General features: G+C 39.7%; 1 protein-coding gene across 1 annotated transcript in view; it reads right to left on the bottom strand.

Annotated features, from left to right (window-relative positions):
- Nucleotides 1–20,829, bottom strand: part of LOC121726020 (metastasis-associated protein MTA3) — an 80,699-nt gene that overhangs the window by 46,398 nt on the left and 13,472 nt on the right. The window contains exons 2-3 of the mRNA XM_042113235.1: nucleotides 14,109–14,270; nucleotides 71–178 (exon numbers count right to left, since the gene is read on the bottom strand). Of these exons, the coding sequence (XP_041969169.1) occupies nucleotides 71–178; nucleotides 14,109–14,270 (270 nt within the window). The remainder of the gene's footprint in view (nucleotides 1–70; nucleotides 179–14,108; nucleotides 14,271–20,829) is intronic.

Below are 20,829 nucleotides of genomic sequence, written 5' to 3'. Positions count from 1 at the left end.
ATCTTGGGTAAATGTATAACCAACTTGGGTAAAAGTATATCCAACTTGGGTAAAATAGTATCCAACTCACCTATCGCAGGGTCGAGGACTGCTTGTGCCGCTTGTTCCTCACCTATCGGCGTTTTAAGGCATATTTTCTTGAGTTTCATTGCCACTGGTGAGTCTTCTGACTGGGCCACTGTAACATGAAACTTGTGTTAATCGTTTGGTAAACAATACTTAGGTAAAAGTTTTGGTTGAATCAAATAAGGATCTTCTAGGCACACCTATTATGTTAGCTGCGAATGTTTTTTTTTCGAGTATTAACTTTTATGCCTATAGCATCTTCACATGAGATAATGCTCAGAAGGTCCTTATTGACTGCACAAAATGTTACATGTTTTAGGTAAACAACTTCTTGGACCATTAAGGTCGATCTTGAAAATGCCGGAATGTAGAGTTTGAACCCACTACCAGCTATCTAATGGCTTCGTGTGATCGTATAGCACATTAAGTTAAACAGACAGAATGAAAGCAGATGTCCAAATAATTTCTGCATGTATTTTACATATGAATAAAATATTGAATTAAAATATATCACACGACAAGAACCAAATTAAGGAACATTGCGAGTTCCTGAAGTATTCTTACAGATCTGTAGGGAAAATAGGTGACCTATTTGAAATTCTGAAGAATTAGTATATTGTGGTCACTGGTTCAAGAGTGGGCTGACTGTAATTAGAGCTCAAATGTCATGTCTCCTTTCTTCATATTAATACAACATTGAAGTATGAAATGATTAATACATTTTAATTATGAATTGGTCCAATAACCAATCATACGTATACAGTATTGTGCAGTTGTAAGCCTTCCCAACCTGTGGGCTGCGACACCGTTGTAAGGTAAGAAAGAAATTTCAACTAAGCTTCATTAATTACACTTATTAAGTTAGGCTAGAAAACTGTTATAATTCAATCTTCAATTTCATATATCTACTAGATCTCAACACATCCATGTCCTTGAGATGTTTAATTTGAAATATTCTAGAACTTAAAATTTCAAATTCATCCAGCCATTCGCTACACTCCGTGATCCGTCTACGTCGCTCGAGTGTGAGCGACGAGCGTACGGTCTGCGACCTTGGCGAGCGGGTATGGGCTGTCGGGCTACGTCTACAGACCGCGCTCGGGGGCGAGGCTCCACTCTCGACGTCCCACTGAAACGGCTCCATAAAACGCCGTGGCCTGCACATGGCCTTGACGAAACCTTGACACGATAATGTTTTGATTTTGAAAAACATTTTGTTAAGGATATTAATTACTAGCTGTTGCCCGCGACTTCGTCCGCGTGGACGTCAGTTTACAGCGCGCGATGTCAACAAAATTGGTGTCAAAAGCTTTTAAAAAAAAAACCCTGGCGCCCCTCAAATCAAAACAGCTGTGCAGAGTGTACCTAATATTTCATTTCTTTAAATTATACTTTATATTTTATGCCAAATTTTAAAGCTTATTTAGGGCCATAATTACACAACCCATTTACCCATAAACTATTTATATCATTGATAGGTTTAACTTTTCAGGTTACGTCACTGCATAGATAAAGTACTGAGTTATTTAATAACGTAAAAAAGTAATAACAATCGAAAAAAAATCGAAACTCGAAGGTAAGATGATACCACCTCTTATAGAAAGAAGTCTAGGCAAGCGTCAACGCGATGTAGGAGACGCACGGCGCCATCTATTATGAATTTTTGGAACTAACTTAATTTGAACAAATTTACGCATTTTCACCCCCTTACAACCCTTTTTTTCAGTAAAAAAGTAGCCTATGTCCTTTCTCAAGCTTTAGAATTTCATTACAATCGGTTCGGTAGTTTTGGCGTGAAAGCGAGACAGACAGACAGAGATACTTTCGCATTTATAATATTAGTATAGATATTAGTATAGATGATTTAAAATCACTTCTCAACATCATATAATTGTATCTGTTTGTACCGATTTTATATTTTTTAAAGAATAATTCATAAGGAGCATGCTGCAGTGCTGCTTGTTTTCAACGGATTCAGGTCCAGGGAGGGTACAGCAGTAAATCAGCTCATTGCAGGCGATTGTTGTGACTACCGCCGCGCGCTGCCGGAAAGCAGTAACATCAGACACTTCAGATGTTGCTGCTTTCCGGCAGCGCGCGGCGGTACCTCTGATATATCCCACTGGATAATATATCAGAGGTAAAAAAGAAGGAGCAATGTAAATATTGAACGGGCGGTAAAGCATACGATTGCCTTATTTATTCTTTAATGACAAAAATAAAACATGTAAAATTGTTTTAGTACGGTAATAAAACATACTAGCGAGCAAACATTCAGTAATTTTCCATTGATTTTTGTAGTGGATAGGGTATTGTCATGGTTAGCTATCAAAATTGTGGGTATTCCATCAGGCAGAAACCAAATGGAGAGACGCACACAGGGATTAATTGGACTCTCCACGCGACAAACAAAAACAAAATTTCAATGCCTATTTGTATAGGCAGATCCACTTATTTTTTACCTGACAACGGCAAAAAGCGGACAACACGCGGGCAATGATTTTGGCAGGCTAATTATTATGTAGTGGATATGCTATAGCTATTGTTTTTGTTTTTTAATTTGTATTTTCTACACTCTGGTTATAGTTTTTCAAAGATATCACTTGTTCGTTATTCTTCTGTACTTTTCCGGTATTTTATCAAGTCTTTGACGCCAAAATGCTCATGATTTATACAACGACAATTTTATTAAATTACATGAGATGGAACTTACTAGATCGTGTTTGTTTTATATGCGACGATTTGGTAACTGTTGCATAAATTTAAAAAATGGACCCTCTTTTATTTGAACATAGAGACAACCTGTTGTTGTTGATTTATGATATTATATGAATTAATTCGGTCGGTCTATGCACGCTAACTTTCTTTTACTCGTGTTTCTGCTATTTTTCGCAGGTTTCGAACCTGCAGCCGTGTCACAGTTCGAGCTCACGATGCCAGGTGGTAATGATATGGTCGCAGAGCATTATCAGTCCTTATTGTATCGTAATGTTTGTCGTGTGCGTCTGTGGCGTGTGGTCTGTGTGGAGTGTCGCGGCGCGGGCAGGTGCAGGCGCTGCACGCTGCGTCCGGGCGGAGGCTGCCACCACCGCCGCCCGCTCCCCCTTCACCGCCGCCCCCCCTCGTCCCGCCCCCCGCACACGCCATCTTAACAAATCGATAGGATATGACTGTTCTCAACTTCGCGGGAGCGACATTCGGGCGCGGACCGAGTGACCCCCGCTTCATTACGTAATCCGCAGCACGCCCGCCGGTAAACAAACTCGGTGTACACGAAATGTGCGACGGTGCTGGCGAGATTTTCGCCGCGTCTAACCCCGCTTGACCTACATATCAGCAAATTACACATGAATTAGAACGTTACGTAACGATAGCGAGGTCTGCATCGACACAAAGGAATATGTTTTGCGCATGTTTATCTCGCACCCATTTTTCCTCAAAAACACTCAGCCCCAAATGAAAGAGAAAACGCTATAAAAATAGACGGCGAAGTCAAGTACGAAAGTTATGAGTGTCATTATTGCCATTTGTCATCAGTATAGTTCTGCTAGCTATGTATTTTAGATGATGGGTTCAAAATTTGGAGATTCGCGTAGGACTCCGGTCTCCGGTCTCTAACGTAATGAGTTAGCATTGTAAATGTTTAACTATATCAGAGGCATTCAGAGGTTAATCAATCAATCTTCCATTTGTGAGTTAGGTGATTAACCAACTCTTCGGGTGAACCAATTTTGATGAAATTTTTAATGTGTGTTCAAATGGGTTCCAGGATGGTTTAAATTCTCAATTCGTCTAGCAAAATAATGTTCTTTTAATTAATTGTAGAGTCGGATTCTAACAGCTATTCCAAACCAAGACAGCACCTGACGGGTCCGCTAGTACACAGAACAATAAAAATATTCTGTGCGCTAGTACCTACTACCTACATAATAGAATGAACACTCCATAGGACAGAGGTGACAAATGTAAACCAAGTAAAGCTGACAAAAAACAACGAAAACATGTTACATAAAAAGCCCAAATCGTTTACAGTACGAAAGAACAGCGTAGAATCAACGGCCTCATAGGAAAAAAATCATAATTATATTCATCGCCGGCGTAAAAAATTACCACTTGGAAGCGTTTATGAAACGGGTCGTGGGCAACTCGTTTGGGCCAAAAAAAAGGCAATCGACTGCGGTCGCGTGGTGCCGGGTGCGTACGTACGCTCCATTCACGGCGCAGACCGAGTGTGGGCGACGCGCGACGAGTGCAGACGCGCGACGCGACCTACACGCCCGTACACGCCGCACACTAGAATAGAACACGCCGCCGGAGGGACTGAATAAAAATTAAAAAAAAACCGGCCAAGTGCGAGTTGGACTCGCCCATGAAGGGTTCCGCAGCAGCAATAAGGTTTATTTTTATGAAACTAAAAGGTTTTTGATTTATTTTTATATTTCAGTTGATTTAATGAAAGTTAAATTAAGGTTAAGTAACCATTTATGACGTATAAAAAAACTACTTGTTAGATCTCGTTCAAACCAATTTTCGTTGGTAGTTTCTATAGTATTGTACATCATATATTTTTTTTAGACTTATCATGCCCCTACTTTAGAAGTTAGAGGGGGGGGGGGGGGGGGACGACGACACACATTTTGCCACTTTGGAAGAGTCTCTCTCGCAAACTATTCAGGTTAGAAAAAAATTATGTTAGAAACCTCAATGTGATTTTTGAAGAACTATACCATAGATACGCCACACGCATAGGTTAGATGAAAAAAAAAAATTTTAAGACGCAAAGTAGATTCATTAATAAATATGAATTATGAAGCAAGCATAGGAAAAAAGGTAGAACTCACACACAGGCTCACGCCTCCTAATATAGACTTTTACTAAAACAAACAGGAATTTTTGAAATTCCGCCACTACTCAGTACTCACTAGGGAAGTTTAATAGATGAAAAAGTGCCTATTTAACGCTGAAGAGCCTCAAGCAAAACTCAAAAGCTAGTGACGTAAGCTACGAATAATAAAAACTAGTTTTTATTATTCGTAGGACGTAAGTCATAACTCATGAGATACAAATTATTATTATAACGTTATTTTAAACAAAATATACCAGCTAAAGCCTTACTATGAACACAGAGACTGCAAAATCGTGTTTGGTTGTGCACTTAATTTTGTTATAATTTAATATATTATATTTCCTTAATAATTAAATAATAAGTTCTCAAATTACACTCTGGATTTGTGTTGTGTTTGATTTCCACTGTTGGGATGTAGCTCAGTTTGGGAGTTTCTGTTCATCAACCGTTGGATGAACCTTTAACATAATATGGCAATTCACCACTGTCGGAAGAAGACGAAGAATACCTATCTTTGACACTTGACAGATGACAAGTGTTTGCTGGCTGCTTTTTGCCGCTGACCGGGCTTGATGGCATTCGAGAAAATTTTGTTCTGATAATTTTTCCTTGAAAAGGCTTAATCCAGCTTGAATTTCAAGTTTCTTTCTCTTTTGGTTTTTCAATATAATCGCTGTGAACCTTTTGTGTGGTCGGCCGACCAAAGTGCATCAAAATTCAAGAGTAGTTCAGCTACGCTCCGGAGCGGACCACGCGCTACAGAAGACAATCATCTTGCTCCTACAAGATCCAACGGGCTTGCTGCTACTGCAATTGCCTGATGAGCACCCCTGCTGACTATGGAACAGGGTAGTCGGGCATGATACGGATTCCGGAGTGTTTTTTTTTTGAGAACTTTGTATTATCCCGCAGGCAATTTAGCTATTTACACGCTATTGCCTTTCCAGTGTTACTGCTCTATGTACATCGAAAATAGTCCATAATTTACCGTTTTTAGAGCCTTATTAACTCATAATTTGAAAGCTAAAATATTTTTATAAAAATACAGCAATAATCTTCAGTTTCCTATTTTTATTTTTATACTTATGATATCAGCTTCCAAAGTAATACTAATTAGTTATTTAAATTAAAGCATACATTCAATATCTCCCTAGTATTAACAAATTACGGTTATTTGAAACACACGCCAACGTGCGTTTTTATAATTCCGGACGTCACGTTATCATGGAAGCCGACTTCCACGATAAAACGTTGGGTACGTTTAATATCCTTTTGATTTTACGCACCGCGGACGTTTTGTGCGGTTCAGAAGAGTGTAGATGTCGTGACTCGTGAATCGTGATGTCCTCTAACGTGCACGATAAAGAGTTATCGTCGACGGAAATTTAAGAGGATACACCAGGGGTGAGAGAAATTGAAAATAGGTATTTGAAAATGTATTGCTGTCTCACCAATCTCAAGTCTCCCACCGCAGAGCGCGATAGAGACAACACGACAAAAGTTCTAATAAAAGAACAGAAAATCTTCGATTCTTTGTCCGCTGATTCCTTCTCCAAAACTTAACCGATTTAAGTACTTTTTTCATTAAGAATTAAAGCAAGGCTTGAGCTGTGTTCCTATTTTTTTTTTTTGTATATTTTAGCCAGTTTTGTTTTTTGGGTGTTTGGACACAGAGGAAAATCTGGCCTTTTTTTTTGGTTTTTGGACTTTGTTATCTGTTTTAATAATAAAATTATGAAAAAAAAGAAAACATAGGGACATGCTAATAGTGACCATAGATATTCAGGAAAAAAATCATAACTCTACCGGAATTATTCAGGAAGGAAACAGGGGACAACGTTTGTATGGAAAAACGGCGGTGTGGACTCCTCTTAAGCGTCTTCATATAATCTATTCCCATACATTTTACTTCCCTATGTTATCGTTTTACCGCGGACGTCCACGATATTACCGCCACGTTCAAAATTATAAAAGCGCACAATAGATCGACAATTTCATTAACTACATAATGGACGTTTGATTTTTTTAGGTCAATTTTGAACTAAGATAAGTAAAAAAAATAGGATTTTGGCGCGATCTCCGCAACGCAACAAATGTATGGTCAAGGTCGTTTGCTCATAGGATGGCCTTAAACTATTTTTCCAGACACAATAAAATTAACTTTAAAAATTCAAATATCGGTGTCACTTGCAGTTTCATCAGGCAAAAGTGAAAACGGAATTTTATTTCAATGTTGTTATTTGATTTTGGCGCATGTTCTGCGGCTGTTGACGGTCGGTGTACAAACACAGGACATATTTCGGGCTAGCTGTGCGGCGCGCCTTATCGTCGCGCTAGTGCGGATTACAAGTTTGAACCCCGAACCTCGTTGACCTTCCACCGTAAATCGTAATACCTACTCGAACGGTCAGCGCTCGCTATACATAATATTATATGTGCTAACTACGACAAAAATAAATAAAATAAATAAATAAACGTTTATTCAACAAAATAATAGTACTCTGTACTGCTATAGTTTCGCCGCCCCAATCGATAATGATGATAGAGAAATCCGCGGCGATTTCTCAGTTATGGGTACGCTGGTCTTGCAAAATGTTGCATAATGTTATCACTTATCATTATAGTTGCGAAGTCATGTATTTTATAAAATTAATACGCGAGCGAAAAACTTTGGATCCCTTTTGACGAAAAAAAGGGGAAACGTAGGTGAATGAAATTTTGCACAGTTATACATAGTTTATATGGTGAAGGAGTGCAACGAGCTAATAATATTGTTTTGAAATTATGCATTTTAGGGTTCCGTACCCAAAGGGTAAAAACGGGTCCCTATTACTAAAACTTCGATGTCTGTCCGTCTGTCTCCAGGCTGTAACTCAAGAACCGCTATATCAAATTAAGAAATTTAAAAAAACCCCCGCCAAACAACTTTAAAAAGTAATGAAATAATATATTTTACTGACTTTAAGTTTAAATAATTCCTAAGTGTAAAGTGATATTTTAGTCCATAATTGTTGTCACGGTGTGTCGGGGGACCGCTAATGTACATGTTTGATTTCACATAACATTATAGTTTGAGGGTCAGTTTTCAGCGAACCAAATCGAGACAATCAGTGACATGGCGATGAAACAGCGGACAACGTTGGTGTAGAAAACCGGCGGTGTGGACTCCTCTTAATTTCAGTCTCACAGAGTTAATGACACTCAATTTCCAAGGAAAATATCGTAACCATGACATTTAAAGGCGCCCGAAACCGTCACGGCATCGTCAATCGTGACGGGGACGTCGCGACTCGCGGGTGACGTCGGATCGTCGACGAAACCTGGAAAGTATTTAAATGCTAGCCCGTTGTCTTCGTTTTAGCGTGCATACTTTTTGTCGCAGTAAACTGGTTTAAATCTACTGTTCCTATGCACTCCCTGCAGCTAAACCAGCTAACACTCGGGAATTTTGTTTCTGTGTTTCATTGACGTTGGCAAAATTTCTATCCTTTCTGGGATTGTATGTTCACCTTTTCTGTGATGTAGCTTACCTATCATACTTGTTGACAATAAATACAAAAGGATTTTAATAACACATATGTTTTAAACTTATGGTAGACTAGATGACGCCCGCAACTCCGTTGAGCCAAAATTCGTTTATCGCGCGGTAACCGTACATTTTTCGGGATAAAAAGTATCCTATGTCCTTCCTCGGGACTCTAAGTATCTCCATACCGAATTTCAGCAAAATCGGTTCAGCGGTTTGGACGTGAAGAGGTAACAGACAGACAGACAGACAGACAGACGGACAGACAGACACACTTTCGCATTTATAATATTAGTATGGTAGACTAATCACTATTAATAGCTTTGTCCACACTGTGCCTTTTTCTGTTCGTCAAGGACATGCGTTATAGCGCAGTCAACAGCGGACGTGAGGCATGCTCGCGAGTCGCGACACATGCCCTCTGGGCTCTGACCGTATCCAAAAACAAAAATGACAATGTTGGCGTTGCGTTCGTTGACGCATTCAATTATTGAATGCGCCAAAACGAAAGTCGAATGAAAGAAGATGACGAGAATTGAAGACGAATGCGCATAGTGTGGACATAACTAATCAGTAATCACCTACAAAATAATAATATTATGTATGTAGAAATGAACCAAGTTGACAAAGCTTGAAAAAACCGAAGTAAAAATTTGGACACGTAGAGAATGTTATTGTCACAGCAAAATTGGAAAACGAAAGGTGAGATGGGAAATACTGGTAATAATAAATATATTGCACAGCGAGAACGGATATTCGCTTCAGTTATTCATTTCCGCCAAATAAATAATTGCAAGACACGTTATAATTGTGTGACGGACACGTTGAACTATTATGTTAGTAGAGCTATTTAGATAGGAATTAGTAACTAAACTGAAGATGGAGCATAATGACATTTGGGTTTAAATCATCCATGCAAACGATATATTATTATCATATTATAACAGAACACAAGAAACATAATAAAAAAGCGGCCAAGTGCGAGTCGGACTCGCGCAAGAAGGGTTCCGTACCGATAGAGCAAAAATAGGCTAAAATTGTGTTTTTTGTATTGGAGCCCCCCTTAAATTTTAATTTTATTTTAATATTATTATTAAATATTAAAGTACACATATGTACATATAACAAAATAATGTGTGAAAAATTCAAGTGCCTGTGTCCTCTTGCCATTATTAATAGAGCGAAAAAGGCCGAAAAAATCACGTTTGTTGTATGGGAGCCCCCCTTAAATATTAACTTTATTTTGTTTTTAGTATTTGTTATTATAGCGGCACCAGATACACACAATCTGTGAAAAATTTCAGAAGTCTAGCTATGGCGGTTCTTGAGATACAGCCTGGAGACAGATAGACGGACAGACAGACAGACGGACAGACAAAGAAGTATTAGTAATAGGGTCCCGTTTTTACCCTTTGGGTACGGAACCCTAACCAGGAAAATTAAAATGTCTCCGGTTCTCGAAAACAGGCCCGGTAGAAAATCTGGATTATAGAGTTTTTCATTTCGAACATCCAGTGTGAGTTGCATTATACGGTTACTAGTCCGCGTGTCGTCCGCGCGTCCTCCAGACCGTGGTAGAAAAATCTAGATTTTCGCATTTTTCACTTCCGATGCTCAGTCGCATCATGCCACATAGATGGCCAAAGTTCGTGGGGCACAGGCCGGTACAGAAACAATACGGTGATGTACAAGTGCGGATCGCCTGGTCGCGGGTTCATTAACCTCGGCGGCGTGGTACAGTACCCCCCTATCCCCCGCTGGCCCGCGCTCGTCCTCCGCAGTCTCACTTTCGATGCGCCCGCGGCGTCCACAGCCCCACGTGCCTGGACCACCATCTGACGTCACCGCCGAGGAGTTTGTGCTCCTCATTAGGAGCCCAGTGGGAACCGTGTTAACGGCTGGCTCTGACCTTGATACTCTTACTACGGCCCCGTGACTTGCGTTTGTTGAATGGCCAAGTCACTTTGTGTAGTGTGTACACCTAAATTCTAGGATAGTTTTTAAGTTTTCCGTCGCGCAACCGCAAAGTTGGTCAACTCGTTAAATATTACTTTCAACCATCCGTAGATTGAGTGAGTCCCTTTAATTTAAAAACAAATTATGAGAAAAGATGCCCTACACTTACAGTATACGTTTATCCTATAAGCACAGACGGTGATTTTAGTATTACATTGGCACTGGGGAAAAAACAATATACGTGGGAGAGCCATGCTTCGGCACGAATGGGCCGGCTCGACCGGATAAATACCACGTTCTCACAGAAAACCGGCGTGAAACAGAGCTTGCGCTGTGTTTCGCCGAGTGAGTGAGTTTACCGGAGGCCCAATCCCCTAACCCCTACCCTATTCCCTTCCCTACCATCAACTATTCCCCTCCCTTCCCTACCCCCCCTATTCCCTCTTAAAAGGCCGGCAACGCACTTGCAGCTCTTCTGATGCTGCGAGTGTCCATGGGCGACGGAAGTTGCTTTCCATCAGGTGACCCGTTTGCTCGTTTGCCCCCTTATTTCATAAAAAAAAAAAAACATTCACGTCAGGACTACTGACGCTAAATAACAATAAAGACGTGTATCGTGATCAGGATTAAGGAATATTATTAGGGTTAAAGCCTGATAAAAAACGAACGCAAGTCGCAACGCGATTTGTGTTCAAAATTCAAATTAAACCTTAATTATATCCAGAAGTCGTGGAACACCTATCTTGGTGATAGGATTGTAGTGTAACGATAGTGATGCCTACCCACCCCCTCCCCCTTGGCGGAGGGGGAAGGGTCAGTGACGCGTGGCGACAATTAAAACCGTGATAAGTGTTGCGTACCTGTGAGATGTGGGCGCCGCGGTCGATACTACCCGGGCCGCGGCGGGGTGGGGGGCGTGGAGATGGCATCTAGTTAAGGAGTTAAACACGGGCCATGAACCTTTTGATGATTACGCTTCAGCTCTACACAAATAAACATAGATTATTCGGTTTTTGGAGTAGATAGAGCCTATTGTCCACTAATGGAAATTTTGTTATTTTCGACTAGTCTAGGCTATGCCTGTATTGTTTGATTTCGATTGTACATTATAATATGCACTTTACTTGATTTCTGGTCAAGATGCCTAATTATAAAAGAATTCTCAATAGTAAATCTAGGGAGGCTATCGATAAGGTCATCTGAAACATTCGATGTAGTCTGCAATCTGCACGTTTACTGCAGTTAATGATAATAAGCACAATGTAAGGACGAGTGCAAGTGTTTTAGTATTTTTTTATTGCAAGCAAAAGATTCAAAGCAGTACACGCTCTTTAAAGAGATATGAAATCCTAATATTACTCCAAATGTTTCTCTCTTAAAATGATGTCTATTATAATTTGTACGTTTAGTAAATTTATTATGTTTACAAGTTACAACCTACTGACGAATCTTTTGACGGAACCAAAATGCTTTTTCAGCAAGTGCAGTATGGTGCAGTGTAAGCATTTAACAATCTGAGCCACTCGACGACGCAAATTTGGAAAACTTCTTAATTTTAATTTTTCAGTAAATGTCGAATAAGATAAAAGTAATTGGAAATATAAGCGAGAATGCGTCATATAACATATTATAATGTGTGGGCGGTTAGGGGGGGAGGCAGACGGGGCGGAGTGGGGATGGGGTAGGCTTTACTCCCATTTAGCTGCCGCGCTGTAAAATGAGCGGAGGCCATGATAATGTTTAGGATCATCGGGCCGGCCTCCGGGACCACATCTCTTTTCGAGTGCCGAGCGATTCATTAGGTGAAACAATTTCTATTGTATTGAGGGTTGCTCCTGGTCCTAGATCGATAAACTTGTGAAGTTGATAGATAAATGGACCTTAAAAGTATCCATCAGCCGAATTGCCAAAATTAGAAATCAATTAGTGAAGCGGTTTAATTACTTTTCCGTCACAGATTCTATGGGATTTGGCACTCGAGGCGTTTAGAGATTCGATTATAAACTCTGCCTTTGTTCATTTGTCTCTACGGTCTGCTTTAAAGCGAAAACATTGTTAAATCGATCGCATACCGCTACATACAATTATGTTCCTTGCCAGCCATGTTGCGGGGTCTTTGGTTTACAAATCCTATTTTGGTTAACACCATCATCCTCACCATCCTCATCACCTTGATGAGTGGCAGTCTTCCACCGTGCGTTTCTCGCGTAACTTTCTGCCACGCACTGTAAAACTCTGGAACGAACTGTCACCAGCAGTATTTCCGGACCTATACGACCTGCAAACCTTCAAGAAGACAGCGTATTCCCTCTTAAAAAGCCGGCAACGCACCTGCAGCTCTTCTGATGTTGCTAGTGTCCATGGGAGAAGGTAGTTGATTTCCATCAGGTGACCCGTTTGCTCCTTATTTCATAAAAAAAAACCTCCATCGTGGGTATGTAGACACAATAGATTTTCAATTGTTATGCGGCATTATTGATCCGTACATTGTAACGCACACTCTAATTGAGGAGGTAGGAAGTCGGTTAGAACTGCTATCATCTATGTGATGTTATTTTGCAATTATCTTAGTTTCAAATACAAAATGATATCACTTTGACCAAAACGAGTCTGAAGAATGGAGAATCCAGGAGTTAGGACTCAGGACAGGCAAAGGAGCAGTCCGAGTCGAGCTGAACTATCTGGATTATAGAAACTTCCAGACACCCCCGCAGTGAATTAGATCTTAGCGGTTCTTAATATAGGACAATCGTCTATTAATAGCAAATAATCAAACGCGCGTTAAACCACATGGGCCTGACGCGGAGGCCATTTGCTGAATTACGTATTCAATTTTTTTATAATACTTAAGTCGTTCTCACTTTTACACTCGACTGTCTATTTCTGTAATGCACGAGTAGGTAGCTGTTTTAAAAGTCCAGTATGTATGTTATATTCAAACTGATGGTATTCCATAATATTATCTTCGCTTCGCTCAGTTGCCACACTAATTTAACAAATAATACATGGGGCTTATGTAAAAATCTTAATTTAATTACAGTTTACTAACTAATATTTTTCGTCTCTGATTGCGACAGTAAAACAAATGAAAAGTCCACGTTGTCGCGTGGGCAGTTTTAATTGGTTATTCACGTGCCGTTCAATGAAGAAACAATAATTTTAAAATTAAAACCATTTACTGCAATATTTGCTTTATTAAGGGGCTGTTTCACCTCTTAGGGTGGATTGCATCAGAGGCGTAGTTTTAGTTAAGGTTATCGTCAAAATATATGGCGTCTAATATGGACTTTTACTAGGGATTTGATACTTCGTTTGACATTTTGTTATGGTTAAAGTTATAGTTAAAGTAAGTTGGTGCAACCCACCCTTATTGACAAGTGCCGTATCCGGCACTTGTCAATAAGGGTGTAAAACTGTAAAAAAAGTTGTGGTTAGTCGATAGACTAACCACAACTTATCTGACAGATACTTACTCTATACTATACACTGTAGTTATGTATATTATATTATATAATGTACGTTAGTCAATAAGGCATATATGTATATTGTATGGGCCTAAGTAGCCTGATATAAATAAATAAAATAAAATATACTCTATCTGTCAGATAAGTTGTGGATAGGTGAACCAGCACCTTAACGCAAATCTTGCAGAAACCGCAACATCTTTGCATACAAATAACCGCACTGAAACAAATAATAACAAGGTTTACTCACTTTGATGCTTATCTGCTAATTGTATTAAGGGATTAGGTAGGTCTCTCCGCCTGTAGAAGCATAAGACCTTTGCTTCTACGTTGCCAGACGTAGTTTTGTTTAGTTCTTCTATCCGCCGGATTTGGTACGGAGACGTCGACGACGTCTCGAAATAGACGCAGTCTGTAAACAAAACGAGCATATAAAACAACATATCAATAAAACATAGTTACGGTGCAACGGGTAAGTGAATGAGTAACGGTTCACCAGCTCTATATAGACTGTAGAGACTAGATTTACTTCTATGCTTTGTGGTCAAAAACACGAAAATAATCGCGGTTTATCTGCTTCATTCGACTGCTATAACGCCAATAAGGAGAGAATCGTGTATCCTCGTTTTAAGGGTACATCTTTAACCATCTCCCATAGCATTGAAATACTTGGCGTTAACATATCAAGCGAAGTCCAGTTTCGATATCATCTATCGAAGAAGCTTGGTGTTCTGAACAGAGCGAGACCGTACTTCAGTCCGTACCAACGCCTACAACTCTACAAGGCGCAGGTTTGGCCTCATATGAACTATTGTTCGCATCTCTGGGCAGGGGCGCCAAAATACCAACTGCTTCCTCTGGATGGAACAAAGGGCCACTCGAATTGTTGACTGCCATAGTGTTTCAAACAGCTTGGACATCTTGGAATTACGCCGAGATGTAGCTTCACTCTGCATCATCTATCGGTTGTATCACGGGGAGTGCTCCGAGGAATTGTTCGTAATCATACCACCTGCTACTTTTCGCCATCGTCCCACGCGAATAATATACCATCCTCATCACCTTGATGAGTGGCAGTCTTCCACCGTGCGTTTCTCGCGTAACTTTCTGCCACGCACTGTAAAACTCTAGAACTAACTGTCACCAGCAGTACACCAGTAGCACCTGTAGCTCTTCTGATGTTGCGAGTGTCCATGGGCGACGGTAGTTGCTTTCCATCAGGTGAACCGTTTGCTCGTTAGCCTCCTTATTTCATAAAAAAAAAGAGAAGTAAATATATCGCTCAAAACAAATAGTGAAGAAAATTTCGTCGTCTACTTTGCCGACATTTCTTCAGATAATGTGAACTCTTTAATTGCTAAATGTTTTGATTGTCGTAATACATAGTAATATTGTTTATTCGTGAAATTGCGTACCACTTCCACAAGTAACGGCAGTAGTCCGAGGTTTAGCTTTGGCACTCATTATTTGATTGTCGCAATAACTTTTATCCTGTCGGTAGCAAATTAGATGCATATAGTTATGAATTACGACCAATTCGAAACAGTTTCAAATCACTATATTATTGCGTTGACACTTGAGGAAATATTGAAGACGATTTGGGATTTTATGGTTCGTTTATTGACATTCGACTGCCTACACAGCTGGCCCAGTTTTATTTCGGCGCAATAAACCTTAAATGCCGGCTTTCCAGCTGGTGGGCCCACGATGGACCAAATCAAACTATTACGAGCGTGTTACATAGATGCATGTTTGTTTATGATTGTCGATCATTGCCGATTATGCATGACATAAGACAGCTTCGCAATCGTGGTGGTAATCATGGTTATCCATCACGGCTTCACGTGGAAAGGAGTTTTTTAATGTCCACGCACATTGGACTGTTAAACAGACTATGGGGTTTTATACAAACCAATTGCTCGGAGCGTTGGCAGGAGATACTCCCATTCATTTGTTAGATTGCAAAAACTTCCAACCAAATGCGATAACAATAAAAGATGTAGTATGTCGAAGGCGAGGTATTTTGAAGTCAGTTAAAGACTATCAATGCCACAGCCGTTTCGTTTAATTAGGGCGTGCAATAACTGGTTGCGCGGCGGAAAACGAAAGCGCGGTGCACGCAGCGCGCCGCACGGGAACATCGTCTGCCAACCTCTACACGCCCAGCGACGACATCTGGTGAATCGATATTTGCTTGACCTTGTACCATCAGAAAAATTCATAGGCAGATTGTGTGACATAACTCTTATAATCATCAATTAAACATTTCCTGGATGAGAATAAATTTATGAATTGTCGGATACATTGGTGGGTATGTACAATGTCCGAATTATTGTTTTTCAAGGGCTAACAAGTAGCAACACACCTGCGGTGTTTGGAGTCTACGGGCACATAGCTAAGGGTACGTATTTGAGGGGTGAACAAATAGGTCATGGTTATTTTGAAGCTTGTAAATAGGTACAAAATAAAAAAAAACCGGCCAAGTACGTGTCGGGCCACGCGCAATATAGGGTTCCGTAGTACCGCTAGTTTTTGATAATTTTTGTATGATCAATGAATATTATATTATACATATTTTATGTGTTTTAGACTACTAACAACATCATCTCAGTTTCTTTCAAATGAATTTGAACGAAACGCTCCTTTATACTTCGCGGAAAATATTTTTTTTAGTTGATCGACTATTAGTAACTCAAAAACTTTTGAAGTTTTCTTAGCCGTGATAGTTTTCCTTTTATATTCTGCATAATATTTCTTCTTCCGTGAATTTTTGCACTTTAAAAACTTCATATATATTACAAATGGATCCCTAAATCGGAAAATGATCTTTGAATACCTACTCATAATATTTTTTAAAATCTTATCCAACAACACCCCACACGATGGGGTGAACGCGAAAAATAATCATCCCCGCTTGATGTGTACGGGAGCCGGGACTATTTTACCATAAAAAATATTACTTTTTTTTTTAAATTATGTACCATTTTGTCGGCACTCGGCATCATGCAGTCATGCCAAATTACAGCTTTGTAGGTCCTATAGTCTCTGAGTAAAACCGCGGTCAGACAGACGGACGGACAGACCGAAACTATAAAGTTAAGGGTTCCTTGTTAACTACGCCACCCTAAAAATAGAATCTACGTAGAAAAATAGAAGAACTGCAGCTTCTGAACGTAGTTTAATACGTGATTATTTGTGTTATGCATGGACCTGGCCTTGTACCATGAAACTGTTTTGAGACTCAAAGCATTGGACGAGAAGGCCGCGTCCTACTCTAACAAACGTGAAATGACGTTAGAGCAGGACGCGGCATTCTCATCCGATTGATCATAAAATTTAAATAAAATAAATAAAAAGGGGGGCTCCCATACAAAAAACACATTTTATACCTATTTTTGCTCTATAATGGTACGGAACCCTTCGTGCGCGAGATCAACTCGCACTTGGCCGATTTTTCTGTTTGGTTCCGGTCATTTCATAAGCATAATATTATTTTCAATTTTCCAGTCATTACTAAAGTGGTCGAAGGAGCTGCTATGTTTGGTATTATTTCTTTTGTTTTTCGAATTAATCGTGTGTAAATCTCTCAACAAATTAGTCGCATCACTCGAGACACAAATAAATGACGGAATCTACCGTTACCAGTCGAATGCTCGGCGCAATGACTCCATATTACTATGTTAACGTAAGTACATACATACATAAATGAGTCACCGGTCGTTACGTGTATAGGTATGCTATGTACACAGTACACTATACATAACATGACATACATACAAATGTTACGCTCGACTTGGGCCCGGTGCACTTCTTATCGTAGTAGTAAAACTGAATGACACTTTCTGTTTTGAAAAGCAAAGTGTTTGGGGCAAACGAGTAAACGGGTCACCTGATGGAAAGCAACTACCGTCGCCCATGGGCACCCGCAACATCAGAAATGTTGCGGGTGTAGTAACAACGGAATCTATTTCATCAAAAATTCGATTTTGTTTCAATAATATCAGAATAATATAACGCTTTCGGCGTTCTTATTAACTTATTCCATTAGTTCAATATTTTTCCTTGTATACGACATTCAATTAAAGGTAAATAAATGACCTTAAAAAATATAGACATATTTTTGCAAGGGTACACGTTTTTTTGAAAATGCCCTTATATGGATAATGACAAGTTTTTGACAGGGAGTCAATGACCGCTAGCGACAAGTTAGCCCGAGTGGAGTATAGCAGTGCAGGGAAGCAACTGTCAAAAATGTCCACCACTGGAGGACGAAATTCCTCCACTTACCGCTATACTACGCTACCGCAGAATATAGGTTATGAAATTGAGCTTTACTCTTTCTGTAAGGTCAGGTAGACCTTCAGAACTGGATACCTCCTAAAGTAACCGCGTCCGAAACTCCATAGGTGCTGGTCGTTCTTACCTCTGTAAAGGCCACAATTCACAAACAGGTGTTTCAGCTTTACGAAACGGTGGAAGTTCTGGCCATCGCAGGCTCTCGGTCTATAAACGTTTATGGCACTGACATTGGCGAACAGAGTATTACTCATTAGATATTATATGCAGTAGAATAGTAGCGAAATGATATTTCTATTTTTTAACGAGACTTGGCTGAAAGGTCTTCAGCTAACAAGGGCCTCTCAGCATTTTATTAGACTACCTACCTAGTTCTCTGAGCTCAAGATAAAAAAACTTTCCACGACTCAACGAGGTTACTGTAATAAGTAATAACAACCATAATTCATAGTGATATTTTAATCACCTATGTCCATAACGGGCATCGTCGTAAGCCATGTGTCCTAAGTATATTTAATGGATGATTTAAATAATATGGTACAAGCGTACAATATTAGTCCACTTAAAAAAGAAGATGTACCTAGAGTGCGTGAGCTGCAACCTAAGCAATTTCTTCAGAAATGTGTTCAGGATAGCCAGAAGGTAAACATACTAAAAGTCCCCGCCCCTAGGGGTGGAGCCGGAGTGGGGGGAGAGGGTTAAAGTTCCCATTTTTTTGTTTTTTGCTTATATTTTCACGCGCTCTACACCTTCATTTTGACTATTATTTGGGTGGACTGTATGTACGCAACGCAGAGCAACATTTTTACACAAAATGTACATAAAACTAGATGACCCGGTGAACTCTGTATCACTTCCCTCCCAATATTATAAACCCTTCCTGGACTTCCGCGTATATTACAAGGCTAAAATTAGCCAATTTGGTTCAGCCGTTCTCGAGGTTTAGCAAGACTTACAAAATTGAAAATTCACTTTTATTTTAAATACTAATTAATTATAGAAGATATAGATTAAAATTGGGATCCGCACCCAACAAGGCAAAATAGATAAGTACTAATAGGTATTATATGTACTTATATATGTATTACAAATGCGAAAGTGTGTCTGTCAGCTGTGTGTCTTTCCGTCTGTCTATCTGTCTGTCTTTTACCTCTTTACGCCCAAACCGCTGAACCGATTTTGCTGAAATTTGGTATGGAGATACTTTGAGCCTCGGGAAAGGACATAGAATACTCTTTATTCGAAAAAAAAAATACGGTTCTCGCGCAATAAACGAATTTTGGCGCAACTTAGTTGCGGGCGTCATCTAATATCCTATGTACGAGGGTGACTGAGTGTCTATTCCTATTCCTAGTATGAAACCCTTTCTTTGGTTATATTCTTCTATGGTTGTCACGCTGAGATTGCACTATGAGTTCAAAGCCAAGCTACAACAGCTGTATGCCAAGGCCCAAGTGCCAACCGCCAAGTTGTTGTTTGTATAGTTATTTCTTGGTATCTTAACAGGACTCTCCCATTCATAATTTAACTCATTATTTACATTTGACTACTACTTAAACGGTAAAATAGATTATTTGCATTAACACATTCACTTCTTTTACGAGCGATTTCATGCAAAATAAAACGCTCAAGCAGCTATCTTCAGGTAAATCCAATAATTTTCCATGCCCTCGCATGACGTGGCAATCTAAATTTACAATACACTTACTTATTGACACGTTCCAAAAATACTCTGGTCTTGGCAAATCCGAACGGGCGTTTACATCGCTATCAGCCGCATTATGCATACAGCCGGCACGCTTCCTAGGCTGCGGCCTGCGGGATATGGCCGTTAGGGGTCATTTTACCTCTGACGGGATTTTTGTGTCAACGTCAGCGTTGCCAGACGTCTCCATTTTGGCGAGACGTCCTGACTCCCGATTTTTCCATCAAAATTAAATGTCCCGCGCGGGACAGGCTCAGTCCCGCTTTTCGGGGAAAGCCCGAACGTACGCGCAGCGTGCTGAGAAAGAAAGGGGCGTAAAGAGTGTGGGAGGTAGAGGGGTGGATTTTATGTGGCTACTTTAGCTATCTGTTGTCAAATAAAAAGATAAAAATTCGAAAAACTTTTGATTTTGTACCTTGTTTTACTTTGTCCCGCTTTTGACTGAAAATCCCGCTTTTTCACTCAAAAAGTTCAAAAGTCCCGACTTGGCACAAAAAAAATTGGGCAACGCTGGTCAACGTCATAAAGATCACTCTAGCTAAAATTTGAAGTACAACTATGAAGGGCGCTGCCCGCCACGCTTGTATGTACAGTGTTGAGTGTACACAGTAAACTGTACACCTCTGACGCGTACTGTATTACTATACGCGTAAAGCTATACACAAATATGGAACCACTATGGTTCCACAAATTATAATGCTACTTTAGTTTCATTTATTAAACCATTTGAAAGGTGATGTCAGACTTTGCTATCAGAACAGCAGGGCAGCATTTTATATTCACATTTAGCAATTCCTCTCAATCAATTCAGCAAATGAATTGTCAAAACTGTCAAACTGACAAAATATCAAATTAGTACGAATTACTAGACATAAATCACATGTACTTTTTATATTTTTTTTCGTTAAAATTTTAAGAATATAAATTAAATAATTTTGAAATTCATTGGCTAGTTTTTTCTCAATAAATT

This window comes from Aricia agestis, chromosome 4, assembly GCF_905147365.1.
Source record: "Aricia agestis chromosome 4, ilAriAges1.1, whole genome shotgun sequence".
Lineage (NCBI taxonomy): Eukaryota > Metazoa > Arthropoda > Insecta > Lepidoptera > Lycaenidae > Aricia > Aricia agestis.
The sequence above is the reverse complement of the archived record's forward strand: the minus strand, read 5'-3'. Positions and strand labels throughout refer to the sequence as shown.